The following is a 22,332-nucleotide window of genomic DNA, read 5'->3' on the forward strand; positions in this document are numbered from 1 at the left end:
TGCTACTGAACTAAAAACTGTTTTTACTCTCCCCTGAAGAAAAGTAAATTCGGGATTTACGAGTTTTACAAGGCCAGCGATATGATAGATTCCGGTGACTTCACAGATGACTTCGATCATTACAAAACATGAAAATTGTTACCTAACAAAATAGGAAAATGGGTAACAAAAAAACTCATAAATTAAAAATCATTCATATTATTTATTTACAATATTAATTATTGCCATGCTAAACCATTTACAAAATGGTAGAGAGTAACTCAAAATTAAATATTAGTAGAATATCAATTGATAAAAAAATTTGGTCCCTAAAAATACATTTTCATAATAAAAACCAATCAATATTATAAATATAAACTTCTATAGAATCTTAAAAGGATCATTTTGATTTGTCGAAAACTTTATCATTAGATACCTAATGATAAAAATTTAACAAACAAATGAACGCAAAGTCAAACCGTTTTACGTAGCCTTTGACTTTAACCTAGCTTCTTATTTATTTAAAAAGAAATACCAAAATCAATTTGAAAGATTTCGATTCAAAAATTAAATCCATATACGGTGAAAATAGAAGCTTTTCAAATACATATTATATTATATCGCCACTGTACAAATAATTGACCAAACAATCTGCGTGTTAACAATCCAAAACTTCTTTTTAAAAAAAGTGTTTCTTTAAAATACAATTTTGTGCGTAGAATCATCTAAGAAGGCTCTTTTGATTGCAAAGAAAAATACATTTTGAAAATATTTCAGTTATCAAAAAAGGTAGAAATCTGTGAAAATCGGAACTACGCTGGCAACGCCAAATTATAAATAGCTACTTTTGTCTAAATTATAAATTCTATTTTAATACTGCTTCATATTTTTATAAAAGGAAAGGTATAAAAACAACGGTGCTCCCAATTATTTTCTACTTTGTTTTGATAGACTGCATTCTTATTTTATTTCCAAACATATTTTTTCCGTGGTCAATTTTTCATTGTAACAGTGATATGTCGGTTCTCCAAATTTCAAACAATTCACATACATATTTCAAAATGACATAACAGACAATAAAATGATTATATAAAAACAGCTTTGATAATTACCATTTCGAATTGTACAAAATACAAATTTACAGAATATATTTTATGATTGACAACCTGTCAAATATTGTCTCACAACCTTTTCTATTTCATATTTCTCTACATTTTATACACATAATAAATTGTATGCCGATTGCTTTTGGAAACATCAACAGATGAAAGAATTGAAGGAATATAGATGTTCAAATATGGGCAGAATGGTGAATGTTACAGTGTGTAAAGTAGCCACTTAAACCAGCCATTGACAGGTCATAAGCCCTGTAGATGCCTAGACTTCTATATTACCTTCTCTTAAATGTTCTTTATCTCTGTTGTAATATGTAAATATAAACAGCTCCCCAGGGAGTTGAATCCAGTCCTTGTCTACAAAAATTTGGACAAACTCAAAATACTGTATTTTGTTTTATTCCACTTTTATTTATGATTTTCACCGGTGACCGGGTTTCGTCGTGACCGATATCGTCGACTGGTGGGAGACGAAACAATGATTTAACTATAAATATTCAAACAATACTTAAATTCATATAATTATTATAACATTATATTTGTTAACTAGCACTTTTGTTGCGAAATGCTGTTTTAGTTCATTGTTTGTCCAAACTCAACAGAGGACTTAAGTCCTATGGAGTTGGAACTTATGTCTCAAAAAATGTAAAATAAAGTAAAGCAAAGGTGCCGACAGTGGCTCAGGTGGGTGCAGTGAATCAAGTACCCTGCGCGTAAAAATATAAGCAGTAAATTTAATAATGCTCACAAAAAGAAGGTCTCATAGGGGAAACACATCACCACTAGGGCTGGTAGCTGTGGCAGTGCGTACACGTGGTGCGTCCATTTAATTTTTTTTGCGTTCAAAACTAAATTTTAAAGGTAAATTTTCTGTTTCTTATCTGATTTGCATGTAACATTTTTATAAAGCATTCATTTTACTGTAAACTATGAGTATTCTGGTTACATGTAACAGCATCACTATCACGAACAAAATTAATAATTTGTGTTTGTTTGACTAGAAAATCAAAATGGCCGCATAGGGATAGTGGATCACATACCGTAGTACACAGTAAATCATGATCCACGTACCTAAGCTATTAGAAGTATTTCTTACGCTACCCACATATTCACTAAATTATAAATACATACATATTTACTAACAGTGTACTAGAATGAACCACTGTTGATTTATTTGTGATCCACTGTACCCTACCTAGAGTACACAGTAAGTCATTTCCCATTTTTTTAGCAAAACCATTGTAACTCTTTATACTGTCAGTAAATCTAAAAAAAATACAATGCAGTCCAAAAATATGATAATTATGCTACAGTGATACCAAATTTTAGCTTTCGTATTCAAACCATTACAAAATTACAGCTCTCCAAAAAAAAGGGTAATCCACTGTCGGGCACCCTGACCCTACTCTGAATAAATAAATACTTCCATTTGTTTGATTTAAACTCGCTTATTCCCATAATTATGTAAAATCATGATTAACATCCCCGTGCATAACATAATAATTTTGTTTAGTCTACCACCAGTCTGATGTCGGTCACAATAAAACCGGTCACTGGTGAAAATTATAAATAAAAGTGGAATAAAACTAAATATAGTTTTTTTTATTATAATTAAAATGCAATTCCACCAAGAAATGTCAGTAAAGAAACTCAATCTATTATGGTGATTTTAAATGAAATATGATCTTAATACTTACTTTATTCACAATATGATATTTCCCTTATTTCGGTTTGAATTTGAAGACTTGACACTTAAAATCCAAAACTGACGTTTGGTCTAATGTTTTTATTGACAAAAGCGGATCGGGGAGAATTCGGACCAGTGACACGCATCCACTTGGAAACTTGCATAGGCGGAGTGGCGCTGTTTTTAAAAAAATCCTCTTTACTAAGACTGCTTGATTTAGGGGTCAGCATTACTAAAGGATTGACGACTATTCCATTTGGCCGTTTAGGAGTTGTGTTTCCCGTACTCTCGGCATTCAGATCTTTGCTGACTGTGAAAATGTTTGTGATTTTCTTAGAAGGGGTGCTAGTTCCAAAGCTTGAAATATATCCAATGTTGAACGAGCAGGAGATAGGAGAGTTTATGTCCTCGGTACTCTCATCTGGTTGAGTCGAGGGCCAGCTGTAACAAGACTATTTGTTAAGACATACTTCTTTTTGGATTTCACAAAAGCTTTGAAGGGATTGCCTAAATTAAATTTAAAACTCTAAAAGTGCTTTTTTCACATGCAATAACTTTTCTTATTAATGAATATCATAATTTTGTCTTCTTGTGGACATTTTAAGCGGTAATTGAGACAATTTTATCAGACAGAATTTCACAGCGATTGTAAGACGCCGTTGATTATAAGACACACCCCGAATTCAGAGACACCAAAATGGGAAAAAACATGCCCTTATAATCAAGGTAATATTGTGAATAAATTAAATTTAATAATATTTATACCTCTCCATATTTTCAGGGGTATACAGTCCGACAACATGTTTCCAACTATATACATAGGGGTATTTTGCTCTATCAACTGCACTATCCCGTATTACATCAAACACTGCTTTGTCCATTTTATTTGGCTCCTCTCTGAAACAAATAAAGCGTAAAATAACTACCCTATATGGCCTAGGCCAATTACAACAGTTGTATGAAGAATCCGAACAAAAAGAACGTAAAACTATGTGGCAAAGACAAATAAGGGCAAAAAAATAATGGTATACAATATATTCAAAAACACAATCAACTTACAAGACTTCAAACAAAGCCATGCCAATCTTTCTTCCATCCCACACAGTGTTAATGGCAAAGAAATCTACGAAAAGGGGGAAGATCTATCCCAAAAAATTGCAAGTTAGGCAACGAATCGACTAATCTACACATTCTGGACATCGGGGTATATAAACAAAAGTTGCTCTCAGAAGATTTGATAAATAGCAAATTTTGACATCTGGTGACACGGTTGGGAACATAAAAATAAATTTATTGTAACAGAGATTGGACATCACTTATAGCATAAAGAATTTTGAAAATGCATATAAAGTCCATCTCCGTTCTACATTTCTCCAATAAAGACAGATTCAGAGATTGTCTGTGGACGCTGTCCCCCACATCTGTATTTCAGAATATCCTGTCTTTTGCTTTAATTTAACACGACATTACAGCACCGTTTCCAGAGGATTTTTTCAGCAAATTATTTCAAGAGTTAATAGGGTATTTTCATAAATCTGAAATAATGTTCAAAATATTTAAAGTGGATTTTTACATCATGCCCTATGTGCCACCACCAGGGGGGTATGATGATGAATAATTAAAATAATTTCTACTTACCCATAGATAAAAACAGTCGAAGGATGATTCTCTACACCGGGTTTCTCTTCTAAGTCAAGAGGGAGATCTCCATAGTCAGATTCCTCGCTCAAAAATTCTGTCCTAACACTCGAAGGGGGAGTCAGAAATACTTCATTATCGGAATCACTCAAGTCTTCATTCAGAAATAGCACTAGGTTTTCTCTCTTCAATTCACTTGTGTCACTATTTATATTGTTTGTACCGGGACTCGTGGATAAAGGATTGTCGATTGGTAGATTGTGATTCCTGTCACTTTTCGGATGTGACCTGGAGTAAACTGCATCTCCTCTATCATTATCTAGAATGTCGTAAAGTTGCAATTTAATATTATTTTATTTTATCGACATCTTTGTTTACGTTATTTAGGTGTTTGTGCATTTCGATTGCTTCTTTTATTATTCGTACACTGTAATTTCTAGGTTTATGCAAAATCTTTGGTTCAAAAGCGGAGAAAGATGTCCTGTATAAAGTGACCCGCTATTGCAGATTTTTCAGGGTGCCTAAGTTTACAAACTCTTTTGTGTTTATCAATTATTTTATTTGCCATGCGCCATGTTTGTCCAATGTACACTTTATCACGTCCTTGCATAAACCAACAATTACAGTGCACGAATAATAAGAGGCAATTGAAATACACAAACACCTGAGTAACATAAACAGAGACGACGGGCTGAAATTAAACTTAACATGGTTCCCAGTACTACACACGCAGAAATGATATGGATGTGATACTGCCGACTGACACGGTACAAATTACTAGTATTTAAAAAAATATTTTTTCTACAAAACACACAGTCTACCCTGAAGATGGCTCCTGCAATGATAGCCGAAACGTCGGAACGAATCAAACTTACACGGGCTCACCCAAAAAAGATACATATTGATAACATATGGTATAATAGAATATCTTCAATAACATATGGTATAATAGGGTGGGGAGGAGTCTTGGACGTGCGTAGTCGCTCAATAGAAATTGCACAGAAAAATATAATTAAAATAATTTACAAAAAACATAGACTATTCACTATTAACAAATTATACGTAGAGTATATAAGTAAATACCTGAAATATGTTTACTTGAATAGGGAATTGTTTAGTAATAATTTAAATCGTATTAGTAATAGATCTGATAGTGTACTGTCAGTTCCAGGATGCAGAACTAAGTTCGCACAGAGGCACTCCTTACATGTTAGTCCAAGATCCTTCAATCTTCTAACTAAGGAACTACAAAACATTAAATCACTGGTACAGTAGTAGGTTTGAGGTCTTGAATTAGCATGGAAGGAACAGATAGACACATTCTTTAAAAATTTTTTTTTATTAAAATTAAAAATAAATGCATACTGAAAATAAATCATGTTTTCGTAATATCACCATATGTTAGTTTGGTTTTTATTTTCTTTTCATGGTCATGTCATACCATATTTATATGCTATAAACTTTTTAATAATTAAAAAAGGAATGGCCCACGCTCAGACGCTGAAGTCTTTGTGGGCATTTTTTCCAATTTATGTTATAGCTTAATTTTAAGATGTATTTTTCTAAAGTGTATTTTTGTAATTATATTTCTATGTAAATAATATATGTATGGAAAAATAAACAAATTAAAAAAAATAAACAATAAAATAAATAAAACAACTTTGTTTTTAACCACTAATTTTTATTTTCCACCGACCGGTGTCAAAGCAAACAAGCTTCTTCGTCAAGGTTTACGTAATGATAAAAAAAAAAATTATAAAAAGGAATCAATTCATCAGTTACGTAAACCTTGACGAGGAACCTTGTTTCCTTTGAAACCGTCGGTGGAAAATAAAAATTAGTGGTTAAAAACAAAGTTGTTTTATTTATTTTATTATAATGAATAACCACAAAGTTAGTGCTTCAAATATAAACTTTATATAAAAATAAACATTTGATTAAGACGTAAATGAAGAATTTTTTTTTTTTTTTAATTTAGAATTTTAGAAACCCGCTTTTATTATTACATGTGGCATCCGTCAACCTTTCCGCCCTGCGGAAATTTAAAACAGGCATTTGTGTAATGTATTTATTTTAACAACAATGTTTTGAGTCTGTCCAAATTTTTGGAGACAAGGACTGGATTCGACCGGCAAATATAGGAAAAATGGTGAATGTTACACAGTGTGTAAAGTGGCCACTTAAACCAGCCAATGACAGGTCATAAGTACTGTGGATGCCTAGTCTTCTATATTCCCTTCTCTAAAGAGTTCTTTATCTCTGTTGTAATATGTTAGTATTTATTTTAGATAGCTGTACAAAAAAAAATTAAACCCTAGTTACGCCTTAACTAATAAACAATATAGGTACTTACAAAAATAATTTCAAAAACAAAACATTGTTATAAAATCCAGACACTTTCCGATGACTCTATCTACCCATATGGATGTTTGTTTTTAACAAAAATCATCGCCATCCCACGAAATTATGCGATAGACCCAACATCGCTAATCTCTTTTGGCAACTCTTCAAACATCTTAACTCCTTTATGATACAGATTGCCTGAATTCTTGTTTTGGGGAGTCTGAAACCTCCACCTCCTCTCGTAGGATAGTGATGAATTTCGTTATTACGCTATTTATGATGGGCAAACTAATTTGTGAATGATGACGAATGATGTGTTAATTTTTCTATGGTTTTTATGTCAAAAATCTTAATTGTTTAACTTAATTGGAGGGAATTCGTTCAGTTTGTGATAGGAACAGATCCTACTGTAATTTTCAGAAACATTATTTGGTTAATTTTTACAACTAACTAAATCAAATAACCAAACCAGAACAATATAATTTAATATACGAAGTATATCCAGAGCTCAAGTTCTGGAGCGATAGCAGGTTCACGCATGCCATGACCTATTGCAAGGAGTTGATACCATTGTGAGTTAGCTGACTGTTGTGTATGCTTCGCGGTGCTGTAATTCGTTTCTTCAATGCGAAGAAGATTAAAACATTCCACGTTTATCAACAGATCCGAGAGGCGCAGGGGGAAAATGTGATAAGTGATTCAATGGTAAGGAGATGGAAAGTTCAATGAAGGTCGTGATAATGTGCACGACTAAATGAAGTCCAAATGGCGTCCCATTTTGCGACGAAAGCTTGTGCCGCCGCACTACGACAATTTTTTACAAAATAGTGGTAATTGTGTAGAAATTTTATATAATTTAAGGTCTAAAAATTTTTTTAGAATATTTTTTTTCTGTATGCGTACTTTTTCTTTTCTTATACGTCAAACGGAACTTACTTTAGGATACACCTAGTACCTTTTAGGTTAAACTATTATCAAATAAATTAAAACTTACCATTGTCAAACACAAGTTTTCTTGAAACTATATCGACGCCCTTAGGACTGGTTGAAAGTTCTTTTGATTCTAATTTCAATTGATTCCTCTTCATCGAGGCATTCTTCCGGTGATTTCTAGAGAACTGTTCCATCTGCCACGCACATTGACACTTGTACAGATTTGACCAAATATCTATACACTCTTCTTCGGTTTTATATGACCTGATGGGGTCTTGCGCCTTTGTGTTGGACACCCAATCCAAAATACTGCTCGCTATACAGCTAACTTGCGCGTTAATCTCTTTTTGCTTCCTGTCTGCGAAGTATTTATTTTCTTTCGGACTCGAGCGATAAGGGAAAGCCATTTCTTCTTCGTCCGATGAGTAAGAATCTAAGCATCGGTTACTAAAGTGCGCGACTTTTTTTAACGGAGACTTTAATGCGTCTAAATCGTCTTTGTATTTTAACTCCGCTATGAGTGTGTGGGTTATGAGCTGTGCGACTCTTGAATGGATCAAATGAAAGTCGACTGTGTGAAATCGCGGATCATCCATGAAGCTCGCAACAGTTAGTTGTAAATATTTCGTTTCGGTTTTGAGGCACTCGAGGACCATTTCTGGTTCCGTGGCAAGAGAATGGGTCAGCCCGAGAGCTATTCTCTTTGCGAATACAAGACAAGATTTTTCTACATTTAAATATGGATTAAGACCGGGATTTAAAAATAAGCTAGCTGCCGATTCGTCCTCTGCGATTTGTTGCGTGCGTTTGTAATCCGGTAATGTCTTTATTTGAGCGTTAGATTTGTAATCATTGCTGCGATTGTCAGACAGATTACAAGAATCTAAAGCGTTACACAGATCGCTCATGGGACTTAATAGATTTTCCGCATTCTGATTTCCTGTTTTGAGACTGGCGCTTTTAGACTGAACTTTCGGGGAATATAGGAAACTGTCTGAAACTATGACTGAATTTGAAGAATTGTTCCATTGGGCAACAAATTTGTTTTTCAAATAGTCCTCTAAAAGGCCAAGTCCTTCTTCAGTAGTGAGGTCGGTGAATGTATCAAGAAAGGGCCAGTATTCTCTCCAGCCAATGTTCATCTTTTGTGCCAAATTCCTGTTCAAACAAATAAGAGTATTATAAACTTTCACCACTCCAAATTATACTGATTTAGTTTTGTTAGTTTAAATTTTAATTAATTTTTATTGCATGTTTCTTTTATATGTTGATATGCAATGTATTTTTTTGTTAAAGTGTTACACATATATTCTTCCCAACTCAACACAGGACTTTGGTTCCATGAAGTTGGGATTTGTGTCTCAATTAAATGTTACATCAATGTATTGTAAATAAAATTAATTAATTAATATAATCATCTCATTTTCAGAAAAAATAATTAAGGACTTAAAATCACAACACACAAACACCACATACATCTGCCCTGACAGACAGTCCTAACATCATACATGCCCTTCAACTGTATTTGCTTTTGACATGACTCTCTCTCTCTCTCTCCGGTATCAATCCTCTATTGGTTTGCAGCAAAGCTCTGCATCTCCTGTCACTGGCCTGTCCAGTGCGGCCTTCTTCAGCAGCCTCGCATAAATGTTCAAAGTGTTTATCGGCAAGGGCGCCCTATGTAGTTTGTCCTCTCAGACATCCCCTCTATTACCTTATGTAAGAGACCCTCGTGATGCACTGTGTCGAATGCATGACTTGACTACACTTGAGAATTTAGTTTACCTGATCATCCCAAAGAAATCTAAAGATAGAATAGCCTTATCCTACGCTACACGCAATGTGTCTCAACTTGTTAAAAACTAAAATAAATTTTGCTGCAGCATAAATTATACAGACTGTAGGCGCATTATTTAATCAAAAGGTAAGTTTGAATAAAACTTAAGTATTTATATAAACCAACCTTCCAGCTTTCTCTAAGCCTTTGTGGACATCTTCTAGTCGGAACTTTGCGGCAGCCAAAGTTCCCCTCTCTCCTGGGCCAGCCCTGGGAGGGGTTTTCCACTTCCTCCTGAAGCTCACCGCCTCCTCCCTCTCCATCGGGCCAGCAAAGGCCCTGATCTCCAGCCGAGGGCTGATGGGATCAGCGTTGAGAACCTAAAGAAAGACATTATCGGGAATTAATTTAGAGTTCCAAGAAGGTTCCGTGGAGGTAATTTAAGAGTACATACAATGTACTCTTAAATTACCTTCCTTCGGGCAGCTTTTCGGCAGCGAGCTATTTTTCCTCAGCGCCACGATTATGAATGCTATCTTCATTGGTACATAATGAGATGGTATAAACTAACATCGGTATTTATGTACGAAAATGTGTATATTCTTATTCTTAGAGGTGGGGGTCAGCGCTATTCAAGCTCCCGACGTCGCTGCGACCCGTGAATATCTATTGTGACAGATTACTGTGAATAATGAGTACTTACATATATATATATATTTATTGTTTTTTATTACTTTTCAATTTTTTTTACATAATTTTAAATTTGGATTTTAGACCGGAGCGTTCTTAACAATCTTAACAATTTTACATCGATCGATAAGGTGGTTGATAGGTTTCCTCATTAAGGTTTTAACAAAACAGATATTTTTTTGATAATCATTGTTCAATAAGTCCACTTATATTCACTACACACTCTCGCATACCTACAATACTCACACACCTATACACATATACCCTCACACGCCCTAAATATATATACCCTCACTAACATGTACAATAATAAAAAGGATACACTAGATTTTTTGTGAGTAAAACTAGTACTTAGAGTAAATATTATTATGTTATAATAAAAGTTATACTCATCATGTAATTGAGACACATTTAATGTATATATTTCTACCGACATATTGTAACCATTGTATAAATTCCGTAATGTGTTTTGTTTTTATGAGAAAAAAAAGAAATAAATAAAATAAAAATTATTATTATTAACGCCGGTAACCTGTAATTGAACATGTTTTTAAAAAAAAAGGGAATATATATTCTATATATAAAGTTTATATTGTAAGCACTAACTTTGTGGTTTTTATTATAATAAAATAAATAAAACAACTTTGTTTTTTACCACTAATTTTTATTTTTCACCGACCGGTTTCAAAGCAAACAAGCTTCTTCGTCAAGGTTTACGTAACTAATGAATTGATTCCTTTTTAAAAAAATTTATTTCTATCATGTTCACTAAATACTACACGTGGACCCAATATGATAGAAATTTTAAAAAAAGGAATCAATTCATTAGTTACGTAAACCTTGACGAAGAAGTATGTAAAAATTAGTGGTTAAAAACAAAGTTGTTTTATTTATTTTATTAAATATATTCTATTTCTGATACAGAAAACTTAATTTTACTTTGTAGATAAAATTTGAGATAAATTTTAACTTCCCAATAGGATAGGGGCCCTGATGTGGTATGCGGTGGCCAAGCTGTGTAGCGATTAAGTTGCCAAGTAAAATATACAAAATATGAAATAAATAAATAACCCAAATGGGAGACATACAGGAGGAACTGCAGGAGAGAATGGTTCTCCGATAACCGGCTGGCGGGTGATATCCTCGCTGTGCAGAACAGGAACGTAGTATCTCTCTCTCAGCATGTGGCTTATCTCGGAAATGAGCGCAGTATTGTTGCTTTCGGCGCGCTGACATATTATCTGAAAATATTTATTTAATATTTTAGTAAATTGCTAAGAAATAATTAACACAACATTTTTTTAGTTCACAAAGGACAAAATAAATTACACTGGGACCTGTTTTCACACAGTTTTGAAATAACACAATGCAAAAATTAAAGAAAAAAAAAAAAAAAAAACATTAATTTGAAAATGCGTAAAAGTAATAAAACACTGCAATTTCTTTTTTAAATTCCCTGCATCACCCATACCTACTATATAGGAGTATAATATATGCTAGTGATAGTATTTTGTTATCATGTTATACTATTAATAAAATGAATGTACAACATAAAGTAAATAATTTCATCCCGAATTGATTTTTATACAAGGAAACCTATCCTATTTATATACTAAAACAATTAGTAATGAAAAAATGTTTAAAATTGCTATTAAAAAATGGATAGTGGAGGTAGGTAGAAGTAAAATGGATTGCATCATTCGGCCAAACCAATTTTAAAATACCTGCTCCACAAATGTATTGTTTGTTTATTTAATTTTCTGCACATTTTAATATATAATATAGAGAGAAATTGCAATGTTTTAAACTGTTTCAAAATTTTGTAATTTCCTCTTTGTCCATGTCATTATTGAGCTAGTCTGGGCCCCACATAGTGAATCGAAGCGGATGGTCATTTGCTTTAAACTCCTGAGTCATCTGGACCTTGTAGGCGAATAATCCGAGATCTTTGTGCAGTATTCTCCTCAGGCTGGTGCGACTAATGGCCAGTTGAGGTCGATGGATTCTGTCTCGGGCGTGCGCAATGTCCGAGCTCGGGGACCACTTCTGTTATCCGATAGCAAGCCTGTCTCCCGAACTTCCTTCACCAATTTCACTACAGCGGTTCCGCTTGGCGCTTTTTCACAATCCATATTTATTTTTTAAATCGCATGGTTTCGGCTACACAACACTGACGTTGAAAATAAGTTTTTAATATTTCGAAACGCTCCTGAAGCGAAAACATGTTTATTTCGTGCAGCGGAATATCAGACTGACGAGTTGTCCAAATTTCAAGAAAATCGGTCACTCCAGTGTTGCCGTACCCTATAATTTAAAAGCAAACCACTAGATGGCCCACCCTGTACAAAAATTAATGGTTTGTAATATTCTACTCCTGGTTTTATTTTATTTTATTATTATTATTTTTTTTATTCCAGTAAAATGGCTACATAGTGCAGAGCCAATTCTACCATATAAACATAAACATAAATATAAACATAAAACAAAATTTTATATTTGCAGCACTTATGGTGGTCTTAGCATATCCCATTATTTGAAATGTGGATTTGGGATAAGCTTTCAACTTTAAAAGTGCAACATCTTACGACTAGTGTAATGTTGGTTACCAACTTGTGCCAGAAACACAACGATATAATGCAAAATAAAACAAAATATTACTATTCATACGTTTTTAGGCAGATCTCCAAACTTGTTCTTCACATTAAGGCTGCACTGCGGAAAGGACACTAGTAAGTCTACTATTTCCTTAGCACCGTATTTGACAGCAAAATGGAGTGGCGTCTCATTCATCGCTTTATCTGGCATGTTCAAGTATAGATCTAACAACACACCAGCTCTCGTCTGAAAGAAAAAATTTATACATGTAAATGCTAAAACTTCCATATTCCTTCTCAAGAATATTCTTCATCTTTGTTGTAGTATCTATTTATTTATTTACTTAAAGACCCGTTTATTACACATTTTTTGTGACATAGGTCCTAACTCCGTGGGACTAAAAGTCCTGTGTTGAGTTGGGACTATAAAACTCAAATAAACTGTTACAAACTCGGCGTAACCCGGTCGAAAGAGACAGACCGAAAGGGTGAATTAAAAGGATAGACAGGGGGTGAAAACTTCGATGAATAGGTATTTGAACATTGTTTTACTGTCACTCTCTCACAAATACCTCAAAAAATTTACAAAATTGATGTTTTGCTGTCCCGTTTTCCACACCCCAAAACTGAGTTGATTTGGTTGGTTTTTTTAAGAAAGAGTATTAGAATTATCGGGTTGTGGTCCCGTGGCTAGTGTCTCGGACTCACGGACCAAAGGTCCGTGGTTCGAATCCCACTCTACCCCAACTTGATTCCATTTTCTAATAGTGAGTTATTTACAACTCGTTGAAAACGGCCCTCAAAATTAAATATTTAGGTAAATCATAAGAACGCAAATATTTCTTTTTAAAAAAAAGAATTAAATTTTCTTTGTCGGTATTGTTTGCTTTTTTCAAAAACAGTTATCACATTCGTTTACCGTACTTCTGAAGACGGCAGATAAAACTGGGCGCTTTTAAGGGTTTATATATGATCCCAACTTTCGTAAGAAATAATTTATCAAAAAAATGAAACGATAAGGACACGCTAATGGTAAATATCTATTGTATCTTAAAAAATCACTGCTCTAGTGCCATAATCCAGGGAGGAAATACAGGAATACGTCTGTATGAAGAAAAGTCAAACCACCTTTCTTCTGAAGAATAAAAAAATTAAAAATAATTTAAACATAACTTACCTTCGAGCTCTCTATATTCTCATCACCATACAGTAATTGTATGAAATGAGGATCACTAATTGTGGAGAGAAGACAGTCGCACATGAGGGCATTAGAGGACCTCACTGCTATGTGGAGGGAATTGTATCTAGAGCCTTCCTGTGGAAACAAAATACACAACAAATAAAATGTTAATTACATCTGCAAAATATGTACTGTGACCCGGGACAGAAATATTTCATTATTTCACTGTTTGGTCAGGTCCTGACTAGCTTGGAATTTTCTGTGTTTAAGCAGGACTTTTTCATTAGATGTGTTTTTATTGAATGATGCTAAAACTAATAATAATAATAAAATTTTAATCATAAATACAAAGTTTGTATATTCACTGTTTTACGCACCCAAAAGCCGTACGAATGTAAGCCAGAATTGCTTGACTTATTTATTTCTTTACGGACATTGTCCATTTATACAATTTACAGGGATAAATATTACAATATAAGAACAGTTGAAAACATAAAAAAAATAAGAAAAGAAGCATTGACAAATATACGGAACATCGAGACAAGATCTGGACTATTTCTATCTGGATTATTTAGTGCTCGTTTAAATCGTTGTAAACTTAAACCAAAAAAGTCCAGATCTTGTCTTGATTTAAGAATTTGACAAAGGCGGGTCATTGGAGAATTGGGGCCATAGTTTGTTCTAGGCTGATCGATGAATAGCACTTCATTGTATGAGATTGCTTCGGGAATAAATGCATAACATCGCTGCTGTTTTCATTATTATCCATATACGTATTTCGTATATGTGTATGTCATCACTGTCATTCGTATTATTATATAACTTTTGATTCCATTATCGACATGTATTATAAATTTTTATTTTTTTTATTATTTTGCATATTGTTTTGATTACCTGTATATTGTTTTAATATGTAAATAAATATTTTTGATTTATATATCGAAGAGTCCTGACTTAACACGGAATTTTCGAACAAGTTGGGATATAAAAAACATATAATTGTGTCTATGTAAAATTGTGTATTTTGTGCATTAAATAAATAAATAAAAATTGTTTCTCAATCTACGAGTCGGAGTATGGAATTTTACCTGCCCCAGTAATGATAATATGGATAATTGTCATAATTGGACATAATTGTCTGTACATATCGGCAGTTAAGCATATTTTCATTGACTTTACACACTGTGTAACATTCACCATTCTCTGTGCCTGGGTAATTTACCACTGTAATTAGGCCTCCGGGCCTGTTGTGGTGCAAAAAAAATAAATCAAATAAGATTTTTTTTTATATCACTAAAATAAACCAGATTACAATTTTTTTGTGGTAGCTTTAATTTTCTTTAGTTTTAGTTTAGTTTTTATTGTACCTGTGTATAATTTTTTTATGTATTTATCGTAACGGACAGATCAGTCCGTAAATAAATAATATAGCTCTATACAGAACTCACCCGAAGTATTGAGGGAGTGTCTCCACTGCTGACCAGGTATCGTGGGTTGCCCCACACCGTACTCCGTACTTCCTCCACGTCCCCAGATTCTATCAGCTTCCGGAATTGGATCATATCTTGACACTTTGGCCCTTTGAACTGCGATGGCTTCTCGCCTCCAGCGAGCTGGGAAACGGGCTGCATGGCTGGAAAAATTTCAATCATTAATAGAATTCAAAATATGTACAGGTTTTTCACTTAAATTAAATCTTTTTCAAATAAATATAACCAAATTACAACTGATTTACATAAAAAATTGCTATTTCTTTACGGAAATCAAATGCAGGTAAAAAACACATCAACAATGTTTTTAGTATTTATTTATTTAATTATACATTCAACCATATTTACATATTTTTTTATTAGAAACTTTGCACAGCTTACAAGAGTACATAGCTAGGCAATTATGTCTAAAAGTTTGTAGATAAGGGATTTCACTCCCAAGTTAAGGAAGTTATCAAGATTCAAATTTGTTGCAACAGAGAGGGAAAACATGTTTTTAAAAGGTTATATGGAAGTTTAGGTATTTACAGGGCCTATGACCTGTCACTGTGTAACATTATCTTGATAAATATCTACTGAGTGAAATCCAGCCATGTATACAAACGTATGAACATACTCAAAATATTGTTGATTAAAGTAAATGGTATAAAAAGAAGTACAAAATTTTTTCAGTCATTGCCACATCACTCGCATTTTAATTTATGTAATTATAGATTATATAGTCATTATTTATTATTTATGAGCTCTTGTGTGGCTATGATATCACATAAGTCTACACAGAATACAAGACTTATATCTATAACTTAAAACCTTACATCTGTAACTTAAAACCACGGGAGTCACATTGAATGAAATGTTCAGGAAACAAGATTTAGGGATTTTTCCATTTCCAAAAGATCATAACTTTTGAACCAAATGGGAATTTCATAAGCAACTTTTAATGTAAGAAAATGATTATTTTGATAATAATAGTGGATAAATATTAAAACAGTATATCTGGGACTATTGATGTCTTTTGCATTGAAACAAAGTAAACTTAAGATTTTTATTTCAACTTGAAAATGCATTTTTATGATGAAAGCGGCCATCGGTGTTTTATTCGCATGTAAAATGGCTTATTGCGATAATTTCTGAATTTTAGCTTCAAAACAGCAAAAAAGTGGACTCCCGTGCTTTATCTTCTAAGATACACATAAACAGGGTGTTCTTTAAACCCTGTCACATCCGAAACCAGTATGACCAAGAAGACATATTGGCACATTAAAATAAATTTTTAGAACTAATAAAATTTACAAAAATAAAATATTAAAAAAACAAATGGTTGCTTACTTCTGCAGGGGAGAAGCGAGGGGGGCACGGCCGAGCGATTAACGGTGTATCAGACTCTTCCCTCCCCTCTCCTCGCTTCTCCCTTGCAGAAGTAAGCAACCATTTGTTTTTTTTAATATTTTATTTTTGTAAACTTTATTAGTTCTAAAAATTTATTTTAATGTGCCAATATGTCTTCTTGGTCATACTGATCATCGTGGTTTCGGATGTGACAGGATTTAAAGAACACCCTGTATATATCTTTTTTTTTAGTACAACAAACTCAGAGTAATACTTGACTAGAGAAGCCCTTTAGCTCTATTGCATAGAACAAAAGAATTCCAAATTTTTGGTTTGGTTTTTAGACAAACAACAAACGTGTAGCGGACAGTTTTAGTTTGCGCTTGCAATTCTTAAACCGAGTCCTTACAGCCAGTTGTATTGCTGTAATCTGTGGCTAACTTCGTGGTTAATAATTATATAATGGTTTTTCTTCATATGGGCGACTATATTAGCCAGTGGGTGTTATTACTCTAAGATTACAAAGAAATACAAATGTTTATATAAATTTAACTGATACATTTATATTAACGTTTCCCATTATGTAAAAGAAAAAAAATATTTTGTACATAAAGGGATGTGACGCCTTACAAAAATGTGTTTTTTTTTCGATTAATAAATATTTTCAATGTAAAATATAAATTACAAAAAAATATACAGTATCTCTCTTATTTTTTTTAAATAATGAAGTCGTATTTTGCTCTAACGGGCCTAAATTAGATAATTATTTTTATAAATTGTGGAAAATAGATTATTAAACAGCATATTATGTGTGTATTATTTTTTTGTTTTTAAATATCTGTGTTTAAAAATATCTCGTCATTTGCTTAACATAACACAATATTACGGCACAGTTTCCATAGGGATTTTTAGCACACTCTTTTAATAGTTAAAATCAATCATTTTTTCAAGATAAATTTTACAGATTTAAATGAATTTCATTTAGAAAGCATAGCTTAACTACCGTCATTGTTGGCATCGACCAGGAGACTGTCACCGATACTTTGGTTAGTTTTGTCCGAGGAAGGTTCCGCCCCCCTCAGGGCGAAGACAACAGCTTCCCTTCTATTCCGAAGGGCCTTAAATCGAGCTTCCTTGTATTTCTTAGCAACTTTAAGGGCAGCCACCCTATCAGTGTACACGTGCAGCTCATTTGCTTCTGAAAAAAAAAAATTGCTAGTAAACATAATTATCATGTTATATTGGTACAGCAGACGGAAAACAATTTTGAGAAAGGAATATGGAAGTCTACGCATTTACAGGGCTTATGACTTGTCTTTGGCTGGTTTAAGTCTTCACTTTATACACTTTGTTACATTCATTATTCTGACAATGTGTTTTTTCAACACTCTGACATTCTAATAATTGTGCTACAATAAAATTGTGTATTACATTAAAAAGCAATGTTTAATTAATTTTATTTTAAATCTTGAAATAGTACACACGTAAACATTCTTATGTGTGCTCTAAAAATAACATGATAAATATACTATTTATAAATTATTCCAACACATAGATGTCACGATAAGTTTAAATTCAGATTTTTTTTCTTCATAAATGTTTTTCCCATTTTTTCACCGCCTTGCATAAAATTTGATTTTGTGAGTTCGGAGAACTTCTTTCCAAATGGGAGTCTGATCTTTACTTTTTCTCTGGTATTGTCTGATTGTGTCCAAATTGACTTTCTTTAACATTCATCTTATGTATATGTTCTCCATCTCTTTTGTAATATTCATTTATTTATTACACCTAAGCGGATACGGCGAATAACTTGAAAATTTAAGAAGAATATTTATTTTATTTAAAAAAAAATTATAAGTATGAAAATAAATGTGCAAATATTACTGAAATTCTCATAGATAACTTTTGGGCGCTTGCGATTACCTAGTTCAAACAATATTTTCCCGAAATCAAACAATATTTTTCCTATTTTAAACGAGTGAAAAGGGGCTTAAAAAACAATATGAATAGATTTAGTTGCTTAAAAATTAATTTGGGATTTCAAAAAAAATTGATTGTCTATTTATTGTTCCTTAATTTTATTGAATAATAGAACATGACAACCAAATACTTTTAAAATCCTAACAAAAATTATTCACTATCAGACAATAGACATGCCCGTTTACGCACATTTGGTAAAACATCACATTCATCGCTCAAGATGTCCAAAGCCTGAGCGTAGCGTTTGACGTGACTAGGGTTCGATTCCCGACATAGGTGACTTAAAAATATTTATTTAAAAAGATGCTTTCACATTAGAATATTGCATAGTCCCTGGACTGGCACCGGAAGCGTGAGACTGATCATCTTACCTTCATGTAACAAAAAAATATTAAGATATGATGCGATTGGTGTGCCAATGTAGTACCCTATGAAACAGTAGGTGCTGAAAGGGAATGATTATGATGAGTAATATTTTCATTCAAATAAAAAAAACGAATAGTATAATATTCCTAATATATTACAATAGAGATGAAGAACCTTTTTTGGAAGTCTAGGCATTTACAGGGTTTATGACCTGCCATTGGCTGGTTTAAGTGGCCACTTTCAGACAAACATTCACCATTCAGACAATGTTTGAACATCTATGTTCCTTCAATTCCTCCACCTGTTGATCTTTGTAAAGTTAAAGAGCTGAAACCTTTATTGATGCGGGTGACATCCTGACCGAATTATTTCACCTACATACTAGGCAATGCCTGAAAATATTTTTCAATTTTTATACTTCTTTTTGAACTAGCTGGTTTTATCAAAAATACTTTAAATCCATCGATTTTTTGTAGACAAGAACTGGATTCAATCCCTTTAAGAGTTATTGATATTAAAGTGGCCACTCCAACCAGCCACAGACAGGTCATAAGCCTTTTAAATGCCTAGACTTCTATATTACCTATTACAAAATGTTCTTCATCTCTGTTGTAATAAATAAATATTAATAACTACCAAGGGGGTTGAATCCACTTCTTGTCTATAAAAAATTGGATAGACTCAACATATTTATTTATTCATATTTTTTGTCTTACAAACTATAATTAATAATAAAAATAATGTGACCTCACTGGGGTTACCCATGCCGGGGATACTTAACAATATATTGTTAAATATAATAGTATATTACTACTAAGCATTGTTAAATAAACATACAATTTTATTTTATTCATTTTTTGCACCATTTAATAAGAGATTTTGGTATATTTTTAAAATATTTTTTTTGTACAAAGAAAATTTGCTATAAATTGAAACATATTCTCTGTACCGTCCAGGGCGGTGTACTACGCACCATTTGGTGCAGATAAAAGAAGATTATGATATTTATTCATTTAAATATAAATAATAATAGATAACATTGTTGTGATTATTAGCACATTATAAACAAAATCCGGATTTTTTGATAAGAAAATTTTGTCAAGGATCATATTGATAATGAGTCAATAGATTGTAAACACATTAACTGTATGAATGCGTTTGTTTATAACCTATAAAATATGCAGACTAAATCATTTTGTGTTTATCGAGTTAATTTATATATTTAAAAAATATATATTTGAACGCCTGTAGTTGGTAGCCTTATCGTCGCTTCAGTTCGTTTTTGTTCAACAAACCAACACACAAATCTGCAAAAAAGAGCTGTAAAGCTTTTTTTTTACTAAATAGGCATAAATAATGACCACAACTCAAGACAAAATTTATTAAAAAAGCCCTTAAAACATTTTTTTTTTCATTTGAATTTTATAAAATAAAGACTTTCTCAGAACTCCCGTACACTTAACTCAATTTTGTTAAAAATGGTCTGTTGGACAAAAACGAACTAAAGCAACGTTATGCGTCATGTACTACAAGACTATGGTTCTGTGAAAAAATTTACTATTTATACTCTTTGCAATGGGAAGAGTGATCATCAATTCTGGTTAATTACTTTAATGCGTTGAATAACCATCGTTGCAAAGTCCAAGAACAATGGGTTGCGGTCCCGTGGTATTGTGGACTCACGGACCAAAGGTCCCAGATTAAAATCCCACTCTGCTACAACTCGATTTCCATGTTTCCAGCACAAGTTATTTACGACTTTAAGAACTCACGTATTTTTCTTTATTTTTTTGAAAATGGCGTTTGGTAACTACTTTCAATAACAATGTGATATTCCATCTTTCCTGCATTCCGCTTCGAGATCATGGCGTTGCAAGCTGGAAAACCAACATTAAAATGACCGATGTTTGATGCTCTGTAAGGAGATATTATCGCATGGGCAAAAGTCATAATTCCTTATTTTAAACCTATGTAGGTAACTCCTCATATCTCCATGTCAGGTAAAGATTTGTATGATCTCGGGGTTGGTGATGACGACGGGAGTTAGCTGCATCTGCCAGCGTTGGGAAAAACATTTTAGTGATGTTGCTTGTAGGAGAAGCGCAGTAATGATCCTCCTAATGTTCCTGCATTTTTTCTTTTATACAGAAAAAATCACTAACAGAGATGGAGTTTTGAAAAAGAAATATGTAATTCCAGGCGTTTACAAAGCTTGTTAGTATATCCGCGTTACAAAGTTATCACTTTACAGACTGTACCATTCACAATTCTCATTATGGAGCATCCATATTATATACCTTGAATTTCAAACTAAAATGTCCTCATAAACCTAGAACTCCATGTTCTCTTCTCAAAACATATCCTGTATTTGTTCAGATAAATCCCTTAAAAATATAAAACTTTACCACACAAATTTTGACACAATAATATTGTAAAAAATTCTATTAATAAGATTATTATTACCTTCTCCAATTCTATTCTCGCAGGGGATGTAGACTCCATAGTATACTTGTGAAGGATCTTCACTTTGAGGGGATTTTAGAGCTGGATTAGGCCCGAGTGGACTGAATGAGAGCAAACCAGCCTTTGGACTAAATGATAGCAAACGCGTAAAAAATCCCACGGGCTTCTGTGTGGGAGAAACTGATAGACTGTTGTCTTCACTACCCTCCGGGGCAAGCTGCTCATCCCCGGCACTACCCGACATAATACAGAAATATTTACAAAAACACGAGCAATGATAAACAAACGCTTTGTTCGAAATATGTAAACACAGGGACGCAAAAGCTAAACGTCAGAGACGAATCGTCATGCAATCGCGTGCGTTTTAATTTAAAACAAAACAAACGTTACGAAAATATTATGGCAGACGTTCACAAATTGGCACAAACCATCTGCGCCCTGCCTTTGCCTCGAAACTAGAAATAAAACAGTTTGTCAGTTTTATTTTAAACGACACATCGCAGAAAGTCCGTTTAGTTCCATAACAATTACACTTTGTAAAAAAGAATTTGTAACATTGTCTGCATTCATAGAAATGGTTTTCATTTTTTCAATTTTTTTATGCGGGTCCTCTTAAAATGGCGGCCACAGCTGATGCGACGTTGTCACATCGAATGCTTTTTACTTTTTACTTTACGTAAACGCTGAAACCCAAATCTACACTAAAGAAATGTGACGCATAAAATGATAGTAGATCAATGAAAACAATGCGAAATCGTAATTCAGGAG

The 22,332-nt window shown here is 33.1% G+C and overlaps 1 protein-coding gene across 2 annotated transcripts; it reads right to left on the reverse strand.

The window, feature by feature from the left end:
* Positions 1 to 226: 226 nt before the first annotated feature.
* LOC148282931 (ankyrin repeat and LEM domain-containing protein 2 homolog) lies at positions 227 to 22,203 on the reverse strand. Of its 2 annotated transcripts, XR_015821986.1 has the most exons (12): positions 21,565 to 22,203; positions 17,759 to 17,953; positions 15,385 to 15,569; positions 13,934 to 14,071; positions 12,830 to 13,003; positions 11,251 to 11,403; positions 9,659 to 9,852; positions 7,757 to 8,853; positions 4,420 to 4,738; positions 3,547 to 3,678; positions 2,792 to 3,222; positions 227 to 1,451 (listed from the first exon to the last, which is right to left on the reverse strand). XR_015821986.1 is itself a non-coding variant. In XM_088224303.1 (11 exons), exons 1-11 carry the CDS (start codon positions 21,806 to 21,808, stop codon positions 2,847 to 2,849), a joined length of 3,207 nt encoding a protein of 1,068 aa, XP_088080429.1. In that variant the 5' UTR covers positions 21,809 to 22,203; the 3' UTR covers positions 227 to 2,846. The 2 variants fall into 2 exon arrangements, 1 of the variants encoding a protein (XP_088080429.1); XM_088224303.1 differs by having other exon boundaries at positions 227 to 3,222.
* Between the last annotated feature and the right edge of the window lie 129 nt (positions 22,204 to 22,332).

This window comes from Micrasema longulum, unplaced genomic scaffold (assembly GCF_059751315.1).
Source record: "Micrasema longulum isolate JH-2025_06_02 unplaced genomic scaffold, ASM5975131v1 h1tg000278l, whole genome shotgun sequence".
Taxonomy (NCBI): Eukaryota; Metazoa; Arthropoda; class Insecta; order Trichoptera; family Brachycentridae; genus Micrasema; species Micrasema longulum.

What these genes read in the sequence shown, in the direction of transcription:
- LOC148282931 (XM_088224303.1), bottom strand. Translation starts at nt 21,808, where the DNA reads ATGTCGGGTAGTGCCGGGGATGAGCAGCTTGCCCCGGAGGGTAGTGAA. An exon ending in ACACTCCCTCAATACTTCGG is followed by an intron (nt 14,072 to 15,384) that starts GTGAGTTCTGTA and finishes TTGTTTCCACAG; the next exon opens with GAAGGCTCTAGATACAATTC. An exon ending in TTGGAGATCTGCCTAAAAAC is followed by an intron (nt 11,404 to 12,829) that starts GTATGAATAGTA and finishes AAATATTTTCAG; the next exon opens with ATAATATGTCAGCGCGCCGA.